We start from the raw sequence: 27,517 nt of genomic DNA on the forward strand, positions 1-27,517 counted from the left end.
CATAATCAGTCTGTAACTCACCTCCATTTACAACTATCTAAGATAAATAATTACCATCCCTGATCCACTCCCTGCCCCCCGAAACAGTATCTGGTGGTTTGACTAGCAAACAAGAGGCTTCACAGCTCAACTCAATGACACTGCATGGCCAGTCAATTACTGGGTTTCTATAAATGGAGCCCAAGATTTGCCTTCCCTGTAGAATACATATCTCATCTCTGCAAGAGGCATATAATGTAGCCTTAACTAGTAAGTGATAATGAGCAGACAGGAGAGCAGAGACAGAGAGCAGCTAAAGCTGACTATCATTAGATTTATGGAAGGGTGGGGTGGGGAAACATGCTATCAGGCCAACTTTTTATGAATAATTGATAAGGCAGTCAGTACAATTATACAACAGAAGCGTAATATCTCCACAATTAGAAAAACAAGCTTTATGCAAGAGGACATAACACACTGAAAAGGAGATACCAGCAAACATGCCACCCTGGAATAAAATACAGTTGCTTTTGAGTTAGTTGGCAACATTGAAATGCACAATTTGAAAGCAAGCACAATGTCCTGTAATCCAATTTTTTTATTTTTATTTTTAGCACAGTCCAGGCTCAGAGTTTGTTCAGGAAAATACTGCAAGGCAAAAATCAGCAGCTGCATTAATTTGCCGATGGCTGAGAGAAACATGAACATTATTGTTGTGGGTTTCCCCAATCTTGCTACACTACCTTCCTAATAATATGGAAGTAGCAATTTGCTTTGTGTGAATATATAAAGCATACAATTTGTTTTTTAAATCAGTGTAATGGCAAACAAAAGATCACCACATGCAATGTTTAGAATTAACCAGCTAGAAAAGGGTGGGGGGGGGAGCAAGGGTTGCAACACGTGCGTAGAATATACACACCTAAAACTCTACTCTAAACTAAATTTATCTTTGCCCAGGACAAAAGTACCACTCTATCAAGCAGATAGAATCCATGGTTTTCTAAAACCTAATGTGATATTGGCTCCATGTCTTCCCGTTAAAAGGGTATGAGTTGAATGCTTTATTATAAGAGGGTCTTCTCACGTGTCTCTTCTATTTACCCTATGGCTTCCAAGAGCCAAATGCACTGAGTGACTTCAGAGATGAAAGGGTTAAATGTAAGCTACAAAACCTAATCCTTATTAGTGTGGGGATTCAGCATCTTTCAGTGATATGCATATCGGTTATTGTATCCTGAAGGAAGAGTTCATAGCATCTCTTCAAACTGCTGATCTCATATTTGGGTTTTGTGATTGGCATCTCTTACAAATTGTTTGAGCTTGAGCTTAAAATGCTCCATGATGGAAGATTTCTCTTCAGCCAAAATGTACAACTCGTGAGGTCAGGAACTGTACAGGTCAGGCTATGTGTAACAAATGGATCTGAGACTTTCGTTTTTTTAAAAAAAATACATTCAGAGTAAATGGAAAGAATGGCTACTGGCTCTGTGACAGGAGAGTCAAATCTTCATAAACCTGAAAGAGAGGGGAGGAAAAAAAAGCGACACAAATGCGCCCTACAAAAGAACAGACCAGATCACAGCTGGAAGGAAGGCAAACCTTTTAATCAGGTCCTTGAAATACAAGCTGCAGGAAGCTAGAACATTTTGGTGGACTTCAAACTCTTTGCCTTCAACAATAATTTTCAGGTCTGTAAACTCTTTCGCTCTGCGTTGCTGGTTCAACTCCTTCAACATTTCTGCAGAACAGAGAAGACAGACAGTGCCAGGATTCCCATTAAGAGATTTTTTTTATTTATTTTATTCTTTAAAAATAATTTTTAAAAAGAAAAAACAAGGAAAGTAGAGAAATAGGAAATGCTTGAAATTCTTTGTTGGCAAGACTGGCTCAATGTTGACAGTCAAAGAAGTCACAGACATAATACATATTATATATGCATATATATATATATATATGTATGTATAAATATATCTATGCTTATACAGGCAAGAAACAGCAGATCTAAAAATAACTCAAAATCCTACATTTCAGAGGACAAAAAAAGATTTTCCTGCATCAGTAAATTAGAAACACACATAATACATTACTGCAGAAAAGTTTAAAATAACTTCTTGTAACAGAATGCAATACCAACTTCTTTATTATCCCCAACAAAAATGACTTTTAAATATAAACAAATTAATATTGAATAGAAACATGACATTTATGATGCAGTATGAACTGGACATGTTTCAAAGAAAAATGCAAAGCTTGCAAAAATCCTTATCTTAGGCACACCAAAGAAAGCCTAGTGCTTTTCAGCTAGCAAAATACAATAGCATCAAATCAGAAGAAAGCTTATTCTGAAACCAGGCCTACTAACAATACCTGGAAAGTATTCAAAGCAGCAGGCACCACTTTTTAATACAATAAATGATTTGTTAAAAACAATGCACATCAGAAATAATGTCCGACATAAAGTTTCCTCTCCAATTCTTGAGATTTGAATTCTCATTACTCAGTTTAAGATGAGTTTTTTAAAAAAAATAACCTATGATAGCAATTCATTGCAATGAAAGACACAAAACCACTTCAAATATTATTTCTTTCTTGCAGTAATTCACTTACCGTGCATAATGTCTCTTGGCTCTACTTTCGTACTTTTATGTGATTGTTAAAATTATAAGCAATATTATGGTGTTCTCCTAAACGTACTCCTAGGTATTCCTAAAGTACCAAAATGGCTAGAAAGGCAGATAGAACACACAGTTCTGTGCTGATTGTAGCTTTATGTATTATTATGTCTACCATTCTCCATTTGCAATAGGTCAAGAACCATTTTTTCCCTTGCACAACCACCTGTATCAATCCATTCACATGAAGAACCTCTTAATCTTTACAATACTCTGCTTCTTTAGCTTCAACCCATTTATTATTTTCTAGCAGATATAACGGAGGCCTTAAATGAAGGGGTAGGATGCTTCTTGTGGCTGGGGATGATGGGAGTTGTAGTTCATCAACAACAACAACAACATCTGAGGAGCCAGTGTTGCCTACCCTGCCTTAAAGTGTCTCTTTCACTCACATGTTAATGGGAAAAGTGGACTAAAAGACTCCTGGCACATTTGTAATCAAGGCCATTCCCAAAATGATACCTTGCTAAAACAGATGCTGTGGTCAGCAGCAATTAAAAACAACAACAAGAGGAGCTCGCAAACACTGAAATTATATTTTGATAATAGTCAGTGATATCCAAGTCAAACCCAACATAAGCAATGGATATTTTTCAGGTTAAAAAACCAAAATGTCACCTTGCACATTTATGCCTATTTAATGGAATCACAATGGTGTCTGAAAGGCTAATTATTCTGCACTGAAATGGGCCAGTGTTCTCTGGAGAGCAAGCAGATCATTAGAGATGGTACTGAAACAACAGCAGGCCTCTGTCAGATCTATATTAGAGGAAAATAAACCATGCTGTCCTTTGGGTGCTATACCAGAGCTATTTTTAAAGCATTTGTTGGAGCTAAAATGCAGGAATGTGACTCAAACACACACACAAACTTTAAAGAGGGTGAAACAGGGTCAGAGGTTTGAAAGCTTTGAGTTGGGTGTGTGTGTGGGGGGGATCTTTCGTTAGTACAGGATGCAACTTGAGGCTCCTGTTGTGCTGAACCTATTCAGGAAACAGACCAGCCAGAAGCCCACCATAAAAGCAATCCTCTTGGTAGGATTTACAAGAGTAGACTTTTGATCAATAGACCAACATAAATACTCAGTTGGTCCATATAAAATTTTAGCAGGGGTTCAAAAACATGGTCTTTCAACCATATGTCTGAGCTAACAGAGAATTTGGGCATTTTAAATCTGGTAACAGTCCTGTGTACTTGTAAGGGTCAAGAAGTGGAGTTTGTTGATACAGATGCAACAACAAGGATTTTGCAAAACCAACAAGGAAAGCAAGAACAGTTTCTAAAAAGAAACAGACTGGATACCATTAAAAAAACCTGCAAATGAATTTAAACTATTTTAAAGAAGTTTTTCCCAACATATACAAATACAACGAATATTTAGATAGCACTTTTCAACCAAAGTCCCCAAAGCGGTTTACATACAGAAATAAATTAATAAATAAATTAAATGGTTCCCTGTCCCCAAAGGGCTCACAATTTAAAAAGAAACATAAGAAAGACACCAGTAACAGCCACTGGAGAGATGCTGTGATGGGGCTGGATAGGGCCAGCTGCTCTTCCCCTGCTAAATAAAGAGAATCACCACTTTAAAAAGGTGCCTCTTTGCTCATTTAGCAAGGGACTGCTCAGTTAGCAGGGGCATATGCTCAAGACAACACACTCTTCTTAACAGAAGCTAGAACAGAGGTCACTTGATTTGTCAGTTCTAAAATGGACTTTAAATCTGTTATCTTGTCTTCTCTCTCTTTTCTCCAAGCTGAGAAACTTTCCCCCTTCGTTCCTCATGCATCATACACTCTAACTCTTATATTATTGATTGTTGCTGCTTTCATTAAAGTTAACTCCATTTCTGAGCAGTGGTGGTGACGAAATGTAGATACACTACTTGAATAGAGAACAGAAAGTCAATGGAGCTTCAAGTCCTGCATCACCCTGAAACTTCTGAATATTTAAACATATCCATATATATAGGAGTGACCAAGAGCCACACAATAATTCAGGTAGCAGAGCTAAGAACCCAGTTACCATGCTTTTGGTAGGACCACAGCTAGCACTCTCACCCAAGTACCAAGTTGAAATGTAAAGAATAGATGTCATATGGATACATTTCCATATTTCTGCATCCAAAAAATGGAAATGAAGGCAGAAGTACATGCAGGACTGTCTTAGCACTACAAATATCTTAAACAATTCATCCGTGTTGACAGACATTTATGGCATACACATCACAATAAAGAGTCACACATCATTGTTTTATAGCTGTTTCCCTCATACACACAAAGAAATCTTATGTAGATTTAATTAAAGTTTATTCAGCAACAACTCCATTTTCTCCTTTCCTTCCCTTTTCCTTCCTGACTCTTCCCCCACACTCTCTACAGGATCCCCACTGGAACAAACGTCCAAACAACTACATACAAAAAATTATTGGATAGAATACAACAATCATGTTCAATGCATACACAAACTGTGTACAGTGTATGTATGTGTGCAGTTATTCACACATTACGTTGAATGCAGGTACAGCAATACACTTCCTATGTGTACTCTACATTTGAGGGAGCCTATACCCAGGTTCTTGATTCACTTTTAAAATTAATACATGTACCATTCACACAATCACATGTACATGTCATGTGTACAAACACCTGTACACATGTACAACATAATGTCTGCCTAGGGCTTAGATAAATACTGATATCTGTTTTCTGTGAGTGGGAGTGACTTGAACACAGTCTTATGCAGGAATGTGTGGAGTTGCTGTTGGACTTGCTGCTAGACTGATCTCTCCCAGAGCGACAGTTTCACCTAGAATGGTGAAATAGGCTGGTGCTTTTGTTTATATGCTGCACTTGCTGTGATTACTATGTTGGCACTAGCACTTTTTCTGGCTATTAGCTGGACAGTAGCCCTGCAAAGTCCTGAGATGACCGCATCACATACAGCTTGCAAGGAAATAACAGCATCTCCCCACTAATGTGTTTTGCATCAATACATCTCCCACAAAAGGAGTGTTTAGTGTGTACAATGTATGGGCATGCATGTAAAAGCACAGGAAGCTACCATACCATGACCATTGGTCCACCTAGGTCCAGACTAGGGATGTGCAGAACCGCAAGCCCAAAACGTTCCATCCTGAAACAGGATGTTTGGAGAGCCTGTTTCAAACTTGGAATGGAATGACCCCTGTTCCAAGTTGGAACATTTTGAATATTCCAAGTGCCATTTTGGCAGGCTGTTTTTCCTTTGCTTCTTGGTTGGCTTATCATCATACAAATCAAGTCGATTTGTATGATAACAAGCCAACCAAGAGGCAAGGAGATTGCAAGCCAATCAAAAGCCAGTGCCAAAACCATTCAGCAAGGGGGAAACAGCCCACCAAATGGCTTTCAGAGCACTCAAAACATTCTGAGCTGATTCCATCAGAACCATCAGCTTGACCAGTTGTTCCAACAAAATGTTCTGGGCATTTGCATTCCGTTCTGAGTTGAATGCAAATCCTGTTCCGCACACATCCCTAGTCTCCAGTGACTGGCAGTTGATCTCCAGAGTTCCAGATGGAGTTCTTTCTCAGTCTCATCCAGAGTCACCAGGAACTTTATCTAGGATGTTCTGCATGCAAAGCTTGTGTCTCAATACTAAACCTATTCTCCAATAGAGCACCTATCAGGATACAAGGCCTATCATTATAAAATAATTCGTAAAGTTGCTATATCCCATGGTGTATCCCCCCTCCCTCTGTTCTCTTTTTTCCTCTCTTATTTTATGAGAGAGAATTGTACCTATAAAATGAGAGACTTAAAAAAAAAAATTAGACCCAAAACAGCACCCAGGGCTCAGAAAAGCACTGGACTGAAGCCCTGACACTGACCCTGATAGTCAGGAGTGCTTGGAACCTGAGGTCCCTGAACCAGACATTCTTAAAAAAAAAAAAAAAAAGCCACCTCAGCTGGACACCACCATGCAGAGACTCTGTCAAAAGTTAAAGTAAGTCCTCAGTTTCTAGTGACCTGTCCAGGGTCCTGAAAGCCCTGTATCTGACCAGTCCCTGAATCCCCAGTCCCTGAATCTTGGGACTACTTTCTGCCTCCCTGTGAGTTGTAGCTTCTCTGCTGTTCTTGCCCTCTGGGTTTTTTGTTTTAAATCTGGGCTGCACTCTTTTTGCTTCAATGGCCCTAAATTCTCACCATCTGTCCTGTATTTTTTGCCTCCCCAGTTAGCTGTGGGTTCTGCCACCCCCGAACTGGGAATCCTTAACATTCATCAAATTTAGAACTGCTACAATATAAATTAACAAAGGTGTAATTCATTTTCTGATTTCACAATATAAATTACTCCAATGACAGAAATTTTATGAATTCATCAGAGAGATCATCATAATATACATTATTGTTTCTATACCATTTCAATAGCTGTATCTATATCTATTAATATATATATTAAAATAAACAGCTAGTAATCACCAAAAAACAGTTGTGTGATGTAACTGAATGGCTACAAATGTTTTATTGCCAAATATATCTCAATTAAAAAGAAATAAAACATAGTGTTGCCCCATATTTGCACAAGGATCTTGTGAATTTTTTGCTATGAAAGTTGCCACTTGGGAGGGAGTAAAAAACGTTTGTGAAAAACCCCTGCTTCACACGCATCCTCACTGCCAAGGCAACTAAATGACTCTTTCCCTTTGGAATGCACTGGTAGAAATGTATCCCATTGAAAGTAATCTACTGTGGGAGAACATCATTCATATGCATATCCAAATACAAGGGAATGCTGAGCGGGTTGTCTTAGCAATGGTGATATATTCCCTATGACATCCTCCCCATTGTGAACAGTTTTGCACCCTTTCACCAAGGGGAGTGGGGTATTTTGCAGAATGCAAAAATATTCACAAAGTGCTCCCCCACTTTCAGTACGCACTAATACAATGTTCTGTGTATCCATATAATGACGGACAAATCTTAACACTTTGTTCCTCAAAAGTATTTTGGAACATCTGCCAGCAATTACATTCGGAACATATCCACAGTGCCAGTGACACATTCTTGTTTTGTGACACTGTGCTGGATAATGATCAGCACCCCTGCTCAAATCTACTTTGGATATAATACAGATTAATTTATTGGAAGTTCAAAATAAGCACAACTCTGGATTGGATATAGAGCAGATCAGTTCTATATACCCTGCCCTACACAACAACAGCATCATTGCTGCATGCCAGTGCCTAGTGGCCTCAAGTCATAACACTCCCTAGAGCCTGCCTCCACTCCTCCAATTTAACCAATTTACTGGGGCAAGGGGACACTGGGAGAAGGGGCTCCAGGAAATGGCATGTCTAGGGACACTGGGAGCCATGGGAAACCAACACCAAACATAGCATGGATACAACAAACAAGAAAACAATGGACTTTAAAAAAAATGAGAACCACTCATGATCTTTACGCTCTGAGAAACACAATAAAACATGTTAATAAATTAAAGCTCTCCATTTCCCTCTCTGTAATAACCCTAATGGTATCCTGGTAGAATATGCGTAGGAATTTCTTCCTATGGATCAAATGTTTCACCCATTTTAGATAAGTACTAAGAATTGTAGGTTACCTAGAGTACTCACTGTGTCTGTAAGAAAAGCTATATTGATAAAGGCATCTGTTCATATTGGGGTACTAGGAAAAATGGAAGAGGGGAAAAAACCTCTTAAACAATGTCTTCAGTTCTCCAGTAGAGATAATAATTAACCCAAGCAATATAGCCCAAGCTTAAAATCAGTGGTTGCCATGCCCTGCAGTGTAACACAGGTGGTTCAGAATTGCCCCCATTGCTGTGAGGCTTTAACACACACAACCATGGTGTGGTTCAAGAGGCTGTTCTTGCAAAATAATGCAAATATTGCAAATAATGCAAGGAGTAAATGACATGAGATCGCATAATGATGAGTTGTACAGGAAGAGCCCTCCTGTGCAGCACGGTGGGTGGGTGTGTTAAAGCCCCACAGCAGGGGTTTGCTTAACTTTAAGGTTACACAGGTATTCACACAGAATTAATAAATCTTGTTAACTTTTCTTTGATTTTCTACTGCATTTTTAATCTCTCTGTTGAAATCCCATTTATTATCAGATGTTACGAGAGACAAAGCAAGGGAAAGAAATATAGACACACTGACCAGTATCAGAAATCTTATCTTGGTTGTTTTATTTGCCAGAAGACAGGTCTGAATAATCTAAAAGATGCTTAAAGAAAAGCTAAAATATTTATTATAAGATCATCTGGGAGGAATTCAAATATATCCTAATTGGTTTTAGCAGAAAACTAGCAGATAGCTTTTAGACCTTTTTGATCTCTTCATGTAGTATGTACCATACAGCATTAACTAAATGTTCTTGAATTTCAAAAGCTTTGAACAAGCAGTACTCATGCAAAACTGAACATATACTCAACGGGGCTGCCTCCCAAAATGTCAGCAATAGTTAAATGCTGACCTATTCAAATGAACCAAAACAAAGCACCAAATCCTTCCCCTCACCTTAAAGCACACCTATACTTTCCAAATGTGTAAGCCATAGAATTTGAGAATGGGTTTTTTTAGTAGTAAGAAGCATTTAAAAAGTAAAATCAATAATGATAGGAGACAGAAAAAGAAAGCCCACAGGAGCTTAGCAGAAGGTAATGAATTTCCATTTGCACTCCTGCATTGCAGATCACCACCTTGAGTGGCTCACCTTCCAGTTTTGTATTGTTAATGTTTCAGTAGTGGGCCCACATCCCACATCTACCCTATTAACACTTTTAGGGGCTATTCTGATGATCTGCAAAAATTGGGCTAGGAGAGCCTAGCCTGATTTTGCAGATCGTCAGAACCACCGGGCTAGGCTGTGAGCCTGGTGGTTCTAGAGCGGGTAACCTGCTCAAGAACCCCTGCCCAAAACCAGGTTTGCGGAGTGAGCGCTCCGCAAACCTGGTTTTCAAAATTTTGAGTAGCTGCGGTGCGGCTTTGTGCCGTGCCTGCTCATGAATAGACCCCCCGAGGGGAGGCGAAAGCCACCTCCCGACTCCGGGGGCATACTGGGGCTTCCGGGGGCCACATGGCCCCTGAGCTCCCCAGCCCCCGCCGGCTCCATCTTGGAGCTGGCAATTGTGTGGCCGGCCAATCCAGCTGCCCAGGGCTCCCTCCCCGCTCACCTGACGAACCCGGGTCTCACAGATCGTGAGACCCGGCTCATAGACAGATGAAAGCATTTATCAGAATGAGTATGTACAAAGAAGTGGAAGATGAAGGCAAACTACCCCAGATTCTCTAAGGGAACTTCCAAGTGTCAGCCTTGTGCAGGGAGCATGGTGCTTTGTAGGTGAGACACCAGTGGGACACTTCCAAGCCAGGTATAATCTGTGCTGAACACTGCTACAACAAACCTACTTGCAGTTACCAGCAAAGCTATTTTGTAAGGGCGGTATAATAATAATAATATTGAAGAGCACCTCAACACCATAGGGGCCACAGAAATCACCATCAGCCAATTACAAAAAGCAACTTTACTGGGAACAGCCTATATTCTGCGACGATATCTATACAACAGCAACAACATTTACAATAAAATTCAGCCATCCCAGATCCTTGGGAAGGACTCAATGTCTGGATAAAACAAACCAGTCAATAACACCTGTCTGACTGTGTAAACAATAATAATATAATAATAAAAAGAGGGGATAGCAACTACCATGCAAGACACAACAAAGGAGGTCAACAGCCCTGGAAATAGGTAGTAGTTTTGTGAGAGGCCTCCAGGGGCAAATCGGGGGGGGGGGGAGGTGAAACAGTTGCACCTCCTGTGAATTTGGATTGAGTCTCATTGAGATCGGCAGTAGCAGAGACAAAAAGGGGTTAACTTCCCTTCTGCTTCTAGTCCTGCCATCTCCCAGCCTTTTTGGTTCTCCTGGAGTCTTGTGCTTCTCCCCTGCTTGGCCCTTGAATGTAATTGCAGAGCAGGGCAGAGAATGTTGGGCTTGTCTCCTTCAAAAACAGAAAGTAAAACATTTTTAAAAACCTTACCTTATCTCTTTGTTATGTTTGTGTGTTATATGTTCCCCTTGTTTAAGCCACTGTGTTTCTCCCCCCTGCAGTGAAGTGTATGTGTGCATACATGTGAGAAATACCACCCCCACTTGAAAATCTAAATTTGTGTGCATGCGTGTGTGAGAGAGAGTTTTAAACTTTTAAAAATCATTTAAAAGTATAAGCCAAAACTGTTCTGGTACAAACTTGTAAGGAAAACCCTCCCCATCCTAAAAGTATGCCTTCTTGTGAGGAAATCAGTCAGTACAAAATATTAAAAGCTTTAAAAAGAATAGGAGGGAAGAGAAAATGCTCTCACAAAATGGATCTGTTTTTCTTTTTGTTCCTGCCTCTGTTCCTGAAGATACTAAACTGCTTATAGCTCTAATCTGGCCTCTGTGTGTGGTTTTTTTCTCCCCCACTCCACACCCTTCTGAATAATATTTATATACTGCTTTTTTACAAAGTTCTCAAAATGGCTTAAATAGCAAAATTTGATCAAATGATTATTTCTCAACATATTTCTCCTTATGATTACTATTTTATTTTGCTGTGTGCTTGTAACAATAGTTCATAGATAAATTACATACATATTGTCTTTTTAATAAGCTTGTAATGGACTAAAATACCCCTTCTTGAAAGCAGCTCCACAAATTGGAGTGCATGTGGCTAAATGTCAACATAAATATGTATGTAATTATGTATTGTGTTATAGACACACATACATTTATTTTATTATGACAGACATCGTGTTCTTCCTCCAGGGAGTTCAGGGTAGTGTACATGATCTTCTTCCCCACTTTTATCCTCACAACAATCCTGTGAGGCAGGTCTGGAGGAGAGCGAGTGAGCACATCTCACCTAAAGTCCCCCATGAATTTAGAAATTCATGACTGAATGGGGAACACAAGCCCCCCAATCCTAGTCTTAACCTTCTAATGACTAAACGACACTGGTTCTCAACCAAGTGTATACTGATTGCAGGAGAAATCTGATGCAGGAGAAAAAGATTTGTTTTTTTATGAGTGAAGCAAACTACTGGGATGGAGAGTGTTGGATATCTTTAAAGAGCATGAAAGGGTTTAATGATCAAAAGGTGGGGAGGTGGTGGGCAGGCCCTGGTGGGCCCAAGCCCTGGATATTTTAACCATAAAACAACACCTCAGCAAGGGAGAGAGGAAGAGCGGAGAGTGGCAGGTTTGTCCATGCAAAATCTGGTGTCAGCAAGTATGTTCAGAATTTCTTCCAAAAATACCATAAAATAAAATGCAGACTTTCCCTGAGTGTATTTTGGTGTAAAAAGTAGTGAATTCAGCTAATTTAAATGGCAGGGCAAATGGGTGTGGGGGAAGGGAAAGAGAGAAAGAGCAGGGAGGAGGAGGAAGACAGAAGGTCGTGCATGAGATGGACATGAGGCGACAGAAGGTAGAACAAGAGTATGTGCAGCTCTCCAGAGGTGCATCAGAATCCAATCTGACCCACCAACAGATTTGAGTTTGACAGCCCTGGTATAGTGCATTTGCAAGAGAAATAAAATCCAAGCCCCAATATTTTTATATGGGGGGGGGATCTTCCATGGGAAAAATTTTTTGTTGCACCCCCTGTAATTTCATGCAGGATCCGCCCATGGAGGCCTCCCATATTGTTTCCTAGTTTGCTGTTATCATTGTTGCAGAAAATTGGAAATAGCTTTCTATGTCAAGGAACGTTTAGAGGCTTCCAAAGTCAGCACCTCACACTGTCCTGCTACTTTGGAGCTAAGACTTCTGCATAAGGCGAGCTCCACATTCAAACTGGGAAACTGCCCTTCGTGGGTGCGCTCTGACCTGGGTGAGCCCAAGACACTCACCACACCATGGAGGCTACAGGCATGGAACTGGTCTTGAGAATTAACAGTAGGTCTTTCTGAGGGGCCCTGTACCTTTTGCAGTTGCTCAGCTTGCTAGACTGACTCTTGATGCCAGTCCTGGTCCCCATGGACACCTCTATGCGGACTTAGCTCTTACTTCTTAAATGTAGGATGTCACCCATAAAACTAAGTTTGAACTGGGGGGGGGAAATGCACTGTTTCAATGTGTACTATTTGTACTTCTCCATAATGGCATATTGCTATACCACTTTGCTAGCAATTTAAACATTTTTAGTATTCCTCATTTAACTCTTCAGGTCCTACAAGAAGCACTACATGATGTCCTATCACAATGCAACACTCATAGCAGGACTAAATTTAAGGCCTGTTTCCTATCCAGTAGTAGAAACACCACTGATATTTCATCCCGGCAACACGCCTTGATGCTTTACAAAGCCTCTTTGGGATAACATCCTACTTCCTGCAAGCTAAATCATATATAGAGCTTGCTTTTATAACAGCTTTCAAAGTAGTGCTATTGCAGCTGTCATTATGCACCCAGCTGAAGCTCATGTATATAGACGTGGATGTAAGCATTTTTTCTTAATACGTGGAACTCAGTGGACTCCAAAGAAAATGGCAATTCTTTTCATGTAGTACAATGGGACTTTAAAATGTCTGCATGGAAAACAGAAAAGTGGCAATTTCCAGTTCAAAGTACTATTTGCAGGATGGCTTTTTAATTCTTCAAGCCATTCAAACAGAGCATGCCTCCTGAAGTGTTGCTTCCCAGACAACTCAGACATACGTTTTATGCACTCCTCAGACAATACAATTCATATGTTCACCACTTTGAATTTGTAGTTTATGATTTTATTCCTTTACTGTTCAGTGGCTTTTGTAGTAGTTGCAGCAGCTATGAATGAAAGGTGCAGCCTTATTCACAGGAACACAGCAGAAGACCTTTTTGCCAGCATGCAAATTGCAATTTGTAAAACTCAGACAAAATCCAGGACAAGTACTGCAACACTGCTCCTAGGTTAGTCTGTAACACCTTAGCAAGTTGATTCAGTTCTAAGGCCTCTTACAAGATTGTTCCTAATCAACCTCATCACTGACAGGAGGGCCTGTAGTAGGGCCTGAAGGGGATTATTGATCCTGCTTAGGGACGTGCACGAAATGGATTTTGCGTTTGCTTTAGAGCTCAAAACAAAACACAGATGGCTGAAAAGTTTCATCAAAACAGCAGTTGAACCGGTTGTTTCGATGAAACCAAATTCTAAACGCTTACAGTGTTTCAGACTTGGGAACAATGGGGAAACTCAAAACTCCCCACTGTTTCTCATGGGTAGCTCCTAGGGACACCAATGTGGGCTGGGTGGTGGAGCATGATGGGTGCTACCTAACACCCAACCCACAAAATAAAAGTGGGCAATTTTAAACAAAATTTTAACCTTTCCCCCAAATCCCCATAGGATCCAAAACAGTGCTTGAAACACAAACGTTTCCCAATCAAAATGGGTCTGTTTTGTTCCTAGCTCAAAGCAGGCCCTTTATTTAAAGGGTGTTTTGTTTTGGGCTTGAAAACTTGAAACAGCCCGTTTCAAAGTAGAAACGTTTCAACGTAGAAACATTTTGCACATCCCTAATCCTGTTGTTACTCGAGCTGGCTTAGGCTAAAATTGAATGATAAAAAATCCTGCCAGTTTAAGACCAAAGTTAAGGCTGCCTCATTTTAGCTCAAGCCCCACAAAACTGAGAAACCAGAACCTAAGGCTGACACCTTAACAGGTGTGCCACATGATCAGTCATTATGATGTGGTTGGAATGTAACAAAATTGTGCTCATTCAAAATTGGTCGCCGTGCATCCATACTTTCCCTTTGTGGCCTAAATCAAGATAGGGAAGATGGAGTGCCTGACATGGCAAAGCTGCCCCACTTTATCCTGGTCCTCTGCTGCCTTATCAAATGTTTTGATGTGGCAAATCTCAGAAGCAGTGCTAGGTGCAAATTTGCTCTGGAGCTGGCTAATTTCATTATGGACTGGTTAGAACAGTTGTTTATTTTGGAAGGTATCTGTGAGTTTGAAAACCATATTATTACGTATTGGGGTTATATAAATATATTCATCATTTGGATGAGATCTGAATTTGCTCTTTTGGAATTTGGAAAATACGTAAACCAGATACATGATACTATCACATTTGAAATTATATATGAGATATAAAAATAAGATTAATTTCTGTGGATGTGAGGTAATAAAGGAGGGACATGGTACCTGTACTATTTTTTTATTAGAAAATCCACAGATGTCAGAGTGGGGTTTTTTTTTTTGGCATATGATAGTTTCCATCCAGGCCATTTGAAAAGCAACTTACCTCACCCTCAGATGTATAATTACAGAAGACTTGCAGCAATACTGAGGAGTTTTATAGACAAGCTGGAGTATTGACAGAATTCTTTAAACAAAGAGGATATCCAACTTTTTAAAAACCCAGCTACTAGGCAAAGAATACAGATGGACAAACCCTTCTGAAGCCCAAAGAAGGAAAGTAAGAGTGAAATGGTAATACCACTCACGTTTGATGGATATACCAGCCGTATAAAAACTACTGCACTCAAGTACTTACTGAAGGATATTTCTAGGTGTAAACAGAAACCAGCATTTGCATATAAATATAAATCCAATTTAAAGGATATATTGGTACATACTAAATTTCGGATATGACAAAGTCAAGGATGCTCCATTATCAGTGGCTCCACAATAGCAGAACATTTTCTGTGTGGTAAATGTAATGTGTGACCTAGTTCCTTGCAATTAAAATATTTTCTGAATCCTGTAAACAACAGAAAATATTATTCCAAAGGTTTTTTTCTGACTGAAAATTGTTCTATGGGGAAATGTTTCTGTTTCTCTGATAAGTTTGAAGGAGCTACATAGGAACATCTGTATGAATGAGAGCTACATATTGGAGTTAGATGAATTGCTATGTATCAGCTGGATGATTCAAGCCTTCTTAGGGGGGACTGATGGTTTGTTGGTGAGTGTTTCTGGGTTACACATTGGTTTTGTGTAGGTGTTTGTTTATGTATGGTGTTAAGCTATTTTATATTATTTATTATCTCTTGGGATTGTGACAGTCATGTTTCGACACTAGGAGCTTTATTACAAACTCGCTGGGCCGGGCGCAGAGCATCTGCACCTCTAGTTTGGCCCAACCGTTTGCTCCCGTTTGTCGCCGCTGCTGTTGTTTTCTCACCGTCCAGCCGCTGGCACCTAACTTCCCACCCACCTGCCCTCCTGCCAGCCGCCTCTGGCTGGCCTGCCACCAAGTCCTTCAGTTGGCCGGCTGCGTTCTCGGTTCCTCCCGCTGGCGTGGCTCCGCTGGCCAGCCTCCTCCTCCCACCAGCACAGCTCCAACAGCTGGCTTCCTCCTCCTGCCGGCGAGGCTGTGCCCACCAGCGCGGCTCCATCGGCTGGCTGCCTCCTCCCGCCAGCGCAGCTCCACCAGCAGGTGCGGCTCCGCCAACTGCCATGGCTGTTTTCTCCCCTCATCCCTGTCACTTATCCCCTGGCAACTGCTCGCAAACTCTCGCGAGAGCTGCCATGCATGGGATTAGCGACGGGTAAGTTTAAGATAATTATATATAAAGAAGATGTTAGACGAACTGCAGGTGACAATTTGTAGTCCACACGTTTGGTGACTTTTTATGAGAACATGATTCATACCAGAACGTGAATATTGGAAACGTGAATATTGGTAGGGCTGTCATTTTCTGGCTTTCCAAATCCAGATGCCTAATTATTTGCATACTATGTAAATTGGCATGAAAATAATTTTGCATATGCAAATTAGCAACTGCACTTTCCATTTGGTTTGTATTTGCTCTGGATATCTACCAATAATAGTTGGGTAAAATATCTTTGTACGGCCATTTTCCTTTACATATTTATTAACAACAACAACAACAATTTGATTTCTATATCGGCCTTCCAAAAATGGCTCAGGGTGGTTTACACAGAGAATGAATGAATGAATGAATGAATAAGATGGATCCCTGTCTCCAAAGGGCTCACACACAATCTAAAAGAAACATAAGATAGACACTAGCAACAGTCCCTGGAGGTACTATGCTGGGGGTGGATAGGGCCAGTTACTCTCCTCCTGCTAAACAAAAAGAATCACCACGTTAAAAGGTGCCTCTTTGTCAAGTTAGCAGGGATTTATTAACAGCAGCAATAGAAGAAGAAGAAGAAGAAGAAGAAGAACAACAACAACAACAACAACAACAACAACAACAGGCACAGCTTTTTGATTAAGGTTGCAAATCTGTACACACTTATGTGAGAGATCTGATTGAAACCAACAGTGCTTACTTCTAAGTAGGCATGCATTGAACGTAAAGCCAAGTCCTGAAACATTCCAATACACAGCCTGGCAGGCAGGTAGTGATTCACATCAAAAGCAACTATCCTCTCAACTGCCCCAAAGAGATCCCCTGCTGATAACAAACAAGGCAACATTCCTCAGGAGCTTACTGTAGTTGTAAAAGAGAAACCCTTCCTGCTAGCATCCTGTGCTCTTCCTCTCTTAATCCAAGTCCAGTGGTTGAGCAGCATAGTGACTGCATGTTTTGCTCCATAACTCCGCTTCTACAAGGGCTAGAACCCAGCTTAAAAAAAGAAAAAAAAGGAATCCAAAATCTGGGTGCATCCGGATGGGCTAAGCAACTCTAATATTAGGGAATATTTCCCCCCAGTATATTTTGAGAGATAGACAGAAATATGATTCTTTTGGCTTTGTATAAACATTATATTATGCTGATTCTCAAAGAGGCCACACTCTGTACAGCTTTGTCAATCAATCTTTATTATGGTCATAGACCAGCATAAAGTATAAGGGTGATTACATGTTAAAAGTGAGAGTAGATAAAAAGTGATTACATATAGAACGGTACATATTAATACTAAAAATACTAAAAGTAGTAGATAATACACCAGAAGTATAAGGGCATAAAAGCCTGAAAAGTAATAAGAGTTGTAAAAAGGCATAAAAGGCATAAAGGGCTAAATTGCAGATGGGCACATAAAAATGGATGTAAAAAGATTAAAAGACTGAGAAGCAGGGGCGTAGCTATAATTGGGCGAATGGGTTCAAAGAACCCGAGCCGTGCCCAATCAGGAGCTGCCATTAGGACATGCCCCCCGTGTCTGACATCAGACGCGGGGGCGGGAGTTTAGCTCCTGAGCGGGGGCCGTGCGGCCCCTTTGAGAGGTAAACAAAGGCTGGCGCTGTGTTCGCAGCACCAGCCAGGAGTGGCTCTTCCCTGCAAAGGCAGGGAAGAGTTGCTCCTGGCTGGTGCTGTGAACGCAGAGCCAGCCTAACTAGCTCCTGAAAGGGCCGCCCGGCCCCTTCAGGAGCTAAGACTGGTGCTGCGTTCGCAATGCAGCCCAGAAGCGGCTCTTCCCTGCAGGGAAGAGCCGCTCCTGGGCTGTGCTGCGAACGCAGCACCAGCCTTTGTTTAACTGCCGAAGGGGCCGCGTGGCCCCTTCAGCAGTTAAGCTGCTTCTCCCGAACGGAGCCTCAACGCTCCGTTCGGGAGCCAGACCACGCCCCCCGCGTCTGACGTCAGACGCAGAGGGCAGGGCTATCGGGGCGCCTGCCGCGGCTGCAAACGAGCCACCAGCGGGCTAGCTACGCCCCTGCTGAGAAGACAGAAATACATAAAAGCCTGGGTAATAAAACTGGATAACAGCCAGACTAAAGGCTATAAGGAGCAGTAAAAAAAGGGAGGAGCGTAAGCCTTTCTATTGAATGATAGAAACTATCTACTGAGTGAGCAATTGTAGAACCTGCCCTGAGTTACCGAGGGTCAGACTGCGGCTGATAGGACTCACAGCCTACCATCCGCCGACAAATGCTGATTGCAGCCACACAGTACCTGGCGACGCTATATGTGATGGCAGGCTTAGAGTCAGAGAGCAGCAAGGAGCTGTACAATTGGCTCAAATGACCTGGACACTTGCTTAGCAATGGAAGGATGAAGGAGGTGTGAATGTCTCTATAGAACAAACAGCAGAGGAGAAGATGTTCAGTAGTTTCAATTTGCCCTGAGCCACAAGCGCATCATCACACTGAAAATGGAGTCCTTCTATAATGGCCTTCTACCCCTGCTGAAGGAAGGCCATGACAGCAAGCCAGAGTGAACACCCTTCTGTGTTTTGGAACCTCCAGTTGGGAGAGGTATGCTGCTAGAGAGGCAGTATATCTAAGCCTGTCACTGATATGAAATTTGGGGACCCTGCTGAGATCGGTTTGGTGTTCAATCTCTATAATGCACTGCTTGATAGGTGCTTTCGCCTGGTCGTAACCCATGCTGAACAAGGTCAAGGGGAAAGACCCAGGGTAGCTATTTTTGTCTCAGTTGTTCAAATCCAGCTAGATTGGTAATCATCTCGAAGGGTTAGGGGGGCAAGACCAATTGGGCAAAAGGACAGTCTGAGCCAATAACAGAGGATGGCCACCCACACCCTAGCCTCCAGCTTGATCAGGCATGTCTCCAGGCGCAGAGTGGCATTGGAGACACATCTCAGTACTTGGAGCACTGTCCGCAGGAATTTAGATTGTACAAGTTCCAGAGTTGCAAAGTAGGGGAAGGGGCCCAATTGAGCACCATAGAGGAGCTGAGCTAGCGACTTGGCTGCAAACAGTTCAAGAGCTGCAGGTACATAATGATCTGCTCTTGTCCACAGGAATTTGAGAATGGCAGAGGAGCTTCTCTGGGCATTTAAAGCCACATGTTCCCCATGAGCTTTCCTAGAGCCGCCAGAATGAAAAACTACTCCCAAGTATTGAAGCGTGCAACTTGATATATAGCTTTGTCAGCACTTGCTAGCCATAGGCTTTAATGGCTAACTTTAATAACTTTTGAACGACTACTCAAAGTTTCACCACCCAATAAAAGATTGCCTTCCTAGAGAAACCTGAACTACATCACTCATTTTTACCAAAATTTGAAAGAACCATATGATATATGGCTGTCTAAAAATTGGACAAAAATAGGGTAAATACATCCATTTTCAGTACTACTAAACTTATTGTGCTTTTGGCAATTTTTAGCAGAAAACTTTGAAATTAGGCAGATTTGTAGACCTCGTCAAGTAGAACATGCATGTCAAGTTTCTAGTTATTAGCTCAAAAGGTGTCATATTTATAAGCAATAGAGGTTTGAGGCTCATAATGATGGTACCTTATTTCTGTAACTCTCTTAAAGTAAAGGAGCATTTCCTTGCCCCTTTAATCCTGAGTTAGCATTGGATGGTTTTATAGGATACAGAAATGCATGAGAATGGGAAAGAAACATACCATGCAGAAACAAGAAAAGAGAGGAATTGTCGAATCAATCGCAGCTTGTAAAAAGCACTCTTGGCCATAGTCTAAACCTGAGGCACCAGGGTGAGACCCGGGTCCAAGAACCTGTTACAAACCTGTTCTTTCCAGGGGAGTGCTACCTCATCCAAAACAGGAAGTTCTATCCTGTCTTGCACATTATGACCCCCAATAATGATCACCTCCGTCTTGCTTGGATTCAGCTTTAGTTAATTATCCTTCATCCAGCCCATTACTGCCCGTAGGCAGGCATTTAAGAGGCTAATGCAATTTCCTGATATTGATGACAAGGAGGAATAGTTTTGGGTGTCATCTGCATATTGATAACACCCAGCACCAAATCCCCTGATGACCTCACCCAGTGGCTTCATGTAGATGTTAAAAAGTACTGGTGGCAGAATGAAGGGACTCCATATATTATTATTATTATTACAACATTTATATCCCGCTCTTCCTCCAAGGAGCCCAGAGCAGTGTACTACATACTTAAGTTTCTCTTTCACAACAACCCTGTGAAGTAGGTTAGGCTGAGAGAGAAGTGACTGGCCCAGAGTCACCCAGCTAGTATCATGGCTGAATGGGGATTTGAACTCGGGTCTCCCCGGTCCTAGTCCAGCACTCTAACCATTACACCACGCTGGCTCACTTCTGTTAAGAAGAGCAACTGTCACCAAGTGCCACCATCTGCAATTTACCCAAGACAGAAGAGTGGAACCACTATAAAACAGTGCCTCCTATCTCCAAATCCCTCCGGTGACCCAGAAGGATACCATGGTCAATGGTATCAAAAGCCATTGAGATATCCAAAAGAACCAGCAGAGTCACACTCCCTCTTTCAATTCCCTGGGTCATCTATCAGGCCAGTGAGGCTGTCTCAACCTCATAGCCCACTCTAAAACCAGTTTGAAATTGTTCTAGATAATCAGCTTCCTCCAAGACTGCTTGGAGCTGGTCAGCCACCACTCTCTCAATCATCTTATCCTACCATGGGAGGTTGCAGACTGGCCTATAACTACACATCGCCAGGGGATCCAGAGTGGGCTTCTTAAGAAGAGGTTTAACCAATGCCTCCTTCAAAGAAGATGGCATTCTGCCCTCCCCCAGTGAGGTATTGATGATGTCAACTAGGCCAGCTCCAACAAACTCCCTGCAAGATGAAAGCAGCCATGTTGGGCAAGAAGGATCCAAAGAACAGGTGGTAGGCCATACTGCCCCAAGCAACTTGTCCACATTCTCAGGAGTCACAAACTGAAACTGATTCAATCTAATCTTGCAAGAGGGATTGCTGGAAACCTCCCTAACTGGTTCTGCAGAAATACTGGAGTCTAGATCAGCCCAAATGCGAGATATTTAATCCGTAAAGTACCTATTTTTATGGGTACATGGTGTTTCAGGCCTACAATATGTGTCCACTAAAGCTGTATCATTCAAAATCCACGTTTCCTTCAACCTCAAGTACACTGCTAGACACAAACTAGTTTTGAACAGACATAGAAGATCTTCTCACGATCAAGTGAGAAGAGCCAAATCAGGTTTGCGAGGAGAGCGGGCTAAACCTGCTCTCCCTGCAGATGATCAGTAAGCCCTCCCTGGGCAGCCGCAGTGGCTGCCCACACAACTGCCAGCTCTGTCACAGAGCCGGCAGGGGCTGGGAGTTTGGGGGCCCCATGGCCCCCGGAAGTCCCAGCATGCCCTGTGAGTGCGCAGGGCATGCTGGAGAGACCCCCGAGCCAGGAGGCTGCTTTTTAGCCTCCCGGATGGGGGTCTAGTCATGAGTTGCCATGGTGCGGAGCCGCACTGCAATTTTAAAAACTGCAATTTTAAAAACTGCAATTTTAAAAACTGGGTTTAAGGGCAGGGGCAAATCAGCGGGTTACCCACTTGTAAACCACCGGGCTCGCCTGCAAGCCCAGTGGTTTACACGGCCAGCGAAAATCGGGCTAGGCTCTCCTAGCCCTATTTTCGCTGGTCGTGAGAATAGCCTCATAATCTCTTTTCTCCTTCAAAGCTAGTACTTTATCTTATCCAGAATACTAGTCAATCGGAATTTAAAGCTCACATAAATAAAAATGATTTAAATATGCAAATAAGTGGGGATTTTTTTCAGCTTCTTAGTGAGAGGTAGCAAAATTTTGTCCCTCTAGTTTTGCTAAACTGGCACCAGTTTGCTGGGGTAGACAATATGTTAATCTGACAGATTACCGAGGAACACAAAAACAAATACTGGCAGTTAGATTTTACAAGAAGCAAAAGGTACACACTAGGTGAAGCTGAAAGCAGGCTTGGCTTTTTGCTACTGCAATATGTTCAAGCACAGTTATGCCAAGGTTGATGTGAAATGCTATCAAAACAAGATTAAGGGGAAAGCATTGTTTTGCTGATACTTTAAGGCACTTTGTTGTTGCTGGTGCTGCTGCTTTCAAGTCAGCTAAATATGGAATTCCATCCCCCCTCCCACCCCCATTAGAAGTGTTAGATCTTTGTTTCACAGCTCCCACTTGTGTGCTTGTTATTTTCTGCTTGCTGTTTTTAAGGTAGTAGCATATCATAGCAGAGCACAATTAGGATCATCTGGTACATTCCTCATGACATTCAGTTGCTAAAGGCTGCAACAGAATCCTGAGCAGGCTGTGAGAGCACTCACTAAAATAAAGGTAGCTTATCATCACAATTGCTGAGGAAGATATTAGTTTCCTCACTGAAGCAGTGTGGCATGAAGCGGCTTGAATGGAATTCTGGTCATTTGGGGCTCATGATGAAGCAGACATAGAGTTCCAGATCCTTCAGGCTGTCCTGCTCTGTCTTCCCTGGGGGCCTGCAGATTGCTTCCCCTTGTGGCAGCCTGCTACATAACAGCAAACTCCCAGGTTTCTGAAGCTCTGGACAGGCTCTGCCTTTTTTGGATCACTCATTGGTCTTTCTCTATGTCTAGCATGAAGTATAAGGCTTCCTGACTGAGGCAAGCCTTGCTTCAGTATCAAGGTTTCCTTATTCCTGGTGTGTTTTGTCTTCTACGTCTCCTGTCTGCTTGGTGTGTTCTCTGACTTGCTCTGATAACTTGCTTGACCCCCATCTCCCTGCTGTTGATATGGCCTGACCCTGGCTTGTTCCTGACTATTGGCTCCTGATTTGACCTTCTGACTCCTGACCATCTACTTGGCTTGACTCCTGGCATGTTCTGGGCAATCCCAGTCCTGGCTTTGGATCTGTGTCCCCTAGTGACCACTACCCACAGCCCAGCTGCCTGGCACAGGAATATCTTCTTCTGATAATATTTGATTATGTATACAAGTTTTATAAAAAGAGCAGGACACACACGATCCAATCGGCTGAAAAACTGGTAGAGGTGAAGAGAAAGAAATTTGTTTGGGATCCAGAGGAGCAGCTCCAGTCAGAATAGACAAGAGGGATGTGTACGAAATTGATCCCGTGTTCCATTCCAAGCTCGGAACAGAATGCAAGATCCATGGACTGTTCTGTCGGAATAATCCCGTTCTGTTGAAACACCCTGGACATCATTTTGGAATCCAAAATAGTGCTCTTCTGGCCTCTGTGCACAGACATTTTCCATATGTGTGTTGGTGCTGACCATACAGATGGCTGTTATGTGTGCACAGAGGCCAGAAGAGTGCCATTTTAAATTCCAAAATGGCGCTTGGAATGTTCTGAGTGTTCTGAGCTCAGAATTAAGTCATTCAGTTCCCAGTTCGGAACAGGCCCTTCATTTGAAGGGCATTCCATTCCGAGTTCAGAACACTTGGAACAGCCCAATTCATGGTTGGAACGTTTCAACTGCGAACTGTTCTGCACAGCTGTAATAGACAATACTGGTTTGGCCAGATTAGTGGTCTGATTCAGTATAAGGCAACTTCATACACTCAAGAACAGCCTTTTCTCCCCATGAACCTGTCTGGGCATTCAGAATGTCCCCAGAGCCCATTTCCATATCCCTCACTTTCAGAAGTGAGGCAAGTAATGACTGGAGATAAGGCTTTTTCAGTTACGCAGTCCTGGATTTGGAATGCCCACCCCAGGAAGCCTCTCCTGGCCCCAAATCTTCAGTAAAATGTTAAGACATTTTAATTTGCCCAGACCTTTTGTGATCTGTTTAGATTGGCTTGGGTTTTAATCTGCTGTATGTTTTATTTCTTGATGCTGATTCTGCTGCTGGTTTTATTATTGTAATATATTTTTATGGTCTATTCTTGTTCTTTCAAATTAAATAAGCAACTCTGAGAATCCTTAGAGTTGAAGAACAGCCTATCAAAGGCTCATAATAAAAAAACATTTAAGAAAAAGAACTGAGTTGGAGATAGTATTCAGGATTTAACATAGAACTGCCAACTCTGACTGAAGCTATTCCTTGCTATTCCCTCTCCTCGCGCACACACAAAATCACAATACCAAGCCATTAAAATCTCTCGGATTGCTTTCAGCAACTATGTGGAGACTGATGTCAGTTCCTGAAGACTCCAGGGAAATCCTGGAGGGTGGGCAACCTTAAGGTAACAGAAGCAAAGAACTCTTCTTCCTTCCCTGATCCTTGAATAATTCTAACCACTAGATGGGGACAACTCAGTGGTAGAGCATCTGCTTTGCATGCAGAAAGTCCCAGGTTCAATCGTTGACATCTTCAAGTAGGGCTGGAGACTCAGCCTGAACCTAAAGGACCTCAGCCGGAACCTAAAAAGCTGTTGCCAGTCAGTGTAGATAACAAAGATCTAGATGGACCAATGGTCTGATTTGGTATAAAGCAGCTTCCTATGTTCCTATGAAATTAGCAATAGTTTAGCAATAGTAGCTGGACTGGAGCTAGTTTTATCTCATTAGCTAAAATGGAAGAATTTGGTTTAGCTGGGTTTTGGGTAGGACTATAAAGCACTTAAATAGGGTACTATTTATATTAATCATAAGTACAGAGGAAGGTGGCACAGCATAAGCTTTAGCAATGGAGCGGGTAAAATCGGGTTTCAAGGAATCAGATCAAATAGACACATCAAAATCACCTATCTTGCTCAGTGATGATGGGACTCAGTGTTATGCCTTCACTCTGTAATAAGTTAAGTAATAATAAAGAAAATGTTAATTTTCTCAGCAGAGGAAAGAAAGATGTGCGATCTGTATAGGGACCAGTGCTTTTTAACTTGTTCACAAATGATATAGAATCAAGGGTAAGCAGCAAGGTGGTCAAATTTGCAAAAAGGACTGTGAAATGCCACAACGTGATCTCTCCAAATTGGGTGAATTGGGACAAAATGGCAAATGAGGTTCAGTGTGAAATGATGCACACTGGGGCAAAACATCCTAACCTCAAATCTAGACTGAAGGGGGTCTTAAGCTGCCAGTGACTAACCAGGAGGCTTTTACACACAGGGCTTTTATTTCAAATCCACTCCTGATTGGAGTGTGCCAGTCCACATATTAGCTGCATTTACCCCGATGTCTCTGCGGGCTAATCAAGCCTGCTCATTGTGGCTTAGTCTGAAGTATTTAAAAATACTTCTGAAGGCTTTAAAAAATCCTCTAGTTTCAGCAGCTTTTGAACCCCCCTCCCCAGGCTTTTCTTGTGCCCCCGCTGATTCTCCTTTGAGGTGTGTGACCATGCCAGTAATTCAGTGTTTTTCAAATGCTAACTCCCCTTCACTGTTTACACAGGCTTTAGATATGCAGAATGGATGTGACCTGAGCCTTTTTGACTGAGCTGATTCCATTAGCCTGCCATTTTCTTCAGGACACACAGAGAAAGCATGATTCTGCTTTAATCTTCTCTGCCTCTTAAATCCTCTGGGGTGTGTGTAGCCCTACACAGCAGCAGCTCTCAAAAAAGACACCACCACTCCACAAGCATGTGGCAGCAATCCTCACAAGTATGGAATGGAAGCAAATACATACTGCAGCCCATCATACAACTGCTTCTTGCAAACTCAAAGTCAACAACACACATGGTGCCAGGCTTGGATCTCTGTCTTCTGCCCACCCCACCCCCGCTGTGCTGCCACATCTCAGCTCCCTCAGGGGTCCCCCCCACTTCTCTGTCCAGGGCGGCCAGCACAAAAAGGAAAGCAAGCAACCCTAAAATGGCCAGAGCTCCCCATGCCCCCCCATATCTGTGTACGGAGGGAGGGACTGATTGTGTTGTTGGAACATGTGGTCTTCTGTGGACCATGGTCCATCAGCGGCAGCAGCAGGGTAACTTCCAACGCCGGTCTTCTGCTCCTCCTCCTTCATAGCTGTCAAACAACAACAAAAAAGCACTCTTGCTCTCCTTCTATCTGATGTGATTTGTGATTGGTTGAAGGAAAAACCCAGGCTAAGCCAGTGGGAACGCACAGGAAAAGGATCTGCCAGGGATTCTGGAGAGGAGTCGAGCCTGTGTGAACTATCCATTTAAATCCATGAATTAAACATCTTGCGAATCTGCTGCGAAGCCCATTCACTCTTCAGATACCCCGGGGCATGAAGGCATGTGTGAATAACTCCCAGGAAAGTGATCTTGGAGTTGTTGTGGATAGCTCAATGAAAATGGCAATCCAATGTGCATCAGCTGTGAGGCAAATTCAACGCTAGGGATCGTCAGAAAAGGGGTCAAAAATAAAACAGGTAATATTATAATGCTTTTATACCAATCTATGGTACAGCAAACTCTGGAATACTGTGTCTGGTTCTGGTCACTGCATCTCAAAAAGGATATAGGAGTGCTGGAAAAAATGCAGCAGAGGTAACAAAAATCTTCCAGCGGCTGAAGCACCTTCCTTAAGAGGAAAGGCTACAGTGTTTGGGGCTTTTCGGATAGAAAAACGTCTAATTATTTTTGAGACTTATAGGATTATGCATGGTGTGGAGAAAATGGAGAGATAAATGTTTTTCTCCCTTTCTCTCCCTCTCTCACAACACTCATCCAATGAAACTGCCTAGCAGAGAGTTAGGATAAGATGCAGCAAAGTACTTCTTCACACAACATAATTAATCTATGGTAATGATGCAAGTTGTGATGATGGTCACTAGTACAGATGGCTTTAAAAGAGGGTTGTACAAATTCATAGAGGAGAAGTCTATCAAAGGCTACTAGTCTTGATGGCAGCATACTACCTGCAAGTTCCGAGGAGGAATGTCTGTGACTACCATTTGCAAGGAAACAAAGGAGGAATGCCTTCATCTCCTGCTTATGGGCTTCCCAGAGGCATCTGGTTGGTATGGAAAACAGGATGCTGGACTAGAAAGGCCTTTGGCTTGATCCAGCAGAGCTCTTTGTCTGTATTGCGTGTTTCTTTTTCTATCATGAATACTATGGGGACCAAAACTGACAATATTTTAGTCAGGAATAAATGAGGCAGATCAATCAAGCAGATACCAGGAAAGCAAATACATTTTGCAAGATGAATATTCACTTGGCAGTGAGTAAAAATAACACATTTTTGTTATAATATGGTAGGAGAATTTTTGCAAGAACAACATTCCTTCTCTTTCAAGAAAGACAATGTATAGGGTAAAGAAGTTTAGATGAAGCTATCTATGGAGTGTGGGAGATGCAAACCAAAAGCAAAAAGGGTCTTGCAAATTTGTAAAGAA

General features: G+C 42.1%; 1 protein-coding gene across 8 annotated transcripts in view; it reads right to left on the reverse strand.

Annotated features, from left to right (window-relative positions):
- KLHL29 (kelch like family member 29) overlaps nucleotides 1–27,517 on the reverse strand; it is a 594,606-nt gene that overhangs the window by 135,719 nt on the left and 431,370 nt on the right. For all 8 annotated transcript variants that reach the window (XM_053285144.1, XM_053285141.1, XM_053285142.1 and 5 more), the window contains one exon: nucleotides 1,582–1,720. In XM_053285144.1, coding sequence (XP_053141119.1) covers nucleotides 1,582–1,720 — 139 coding nt within the window. The remainder of the gene's footprint in view (nucleotides 1–1,581; nucleotides 1,721–27,517) is intronic.

The sequence above is a fragment of the Hemicordylus capensis genome, chromosome 1, assembly GCF_027244095.1.
Source record: "Hemicordylus capensis ecotype Gifberg chromosome 1, rHemCap1.1.pri, whole genome shotgun sequence".
Classification (NCBI taxonomy): domain Eukaryota; kingdom Metazoa; phylum Chordata; class Lepidosauria; order Squamata; family Cordylidae; genus Hemicordylus; species Hemicordylus capensis.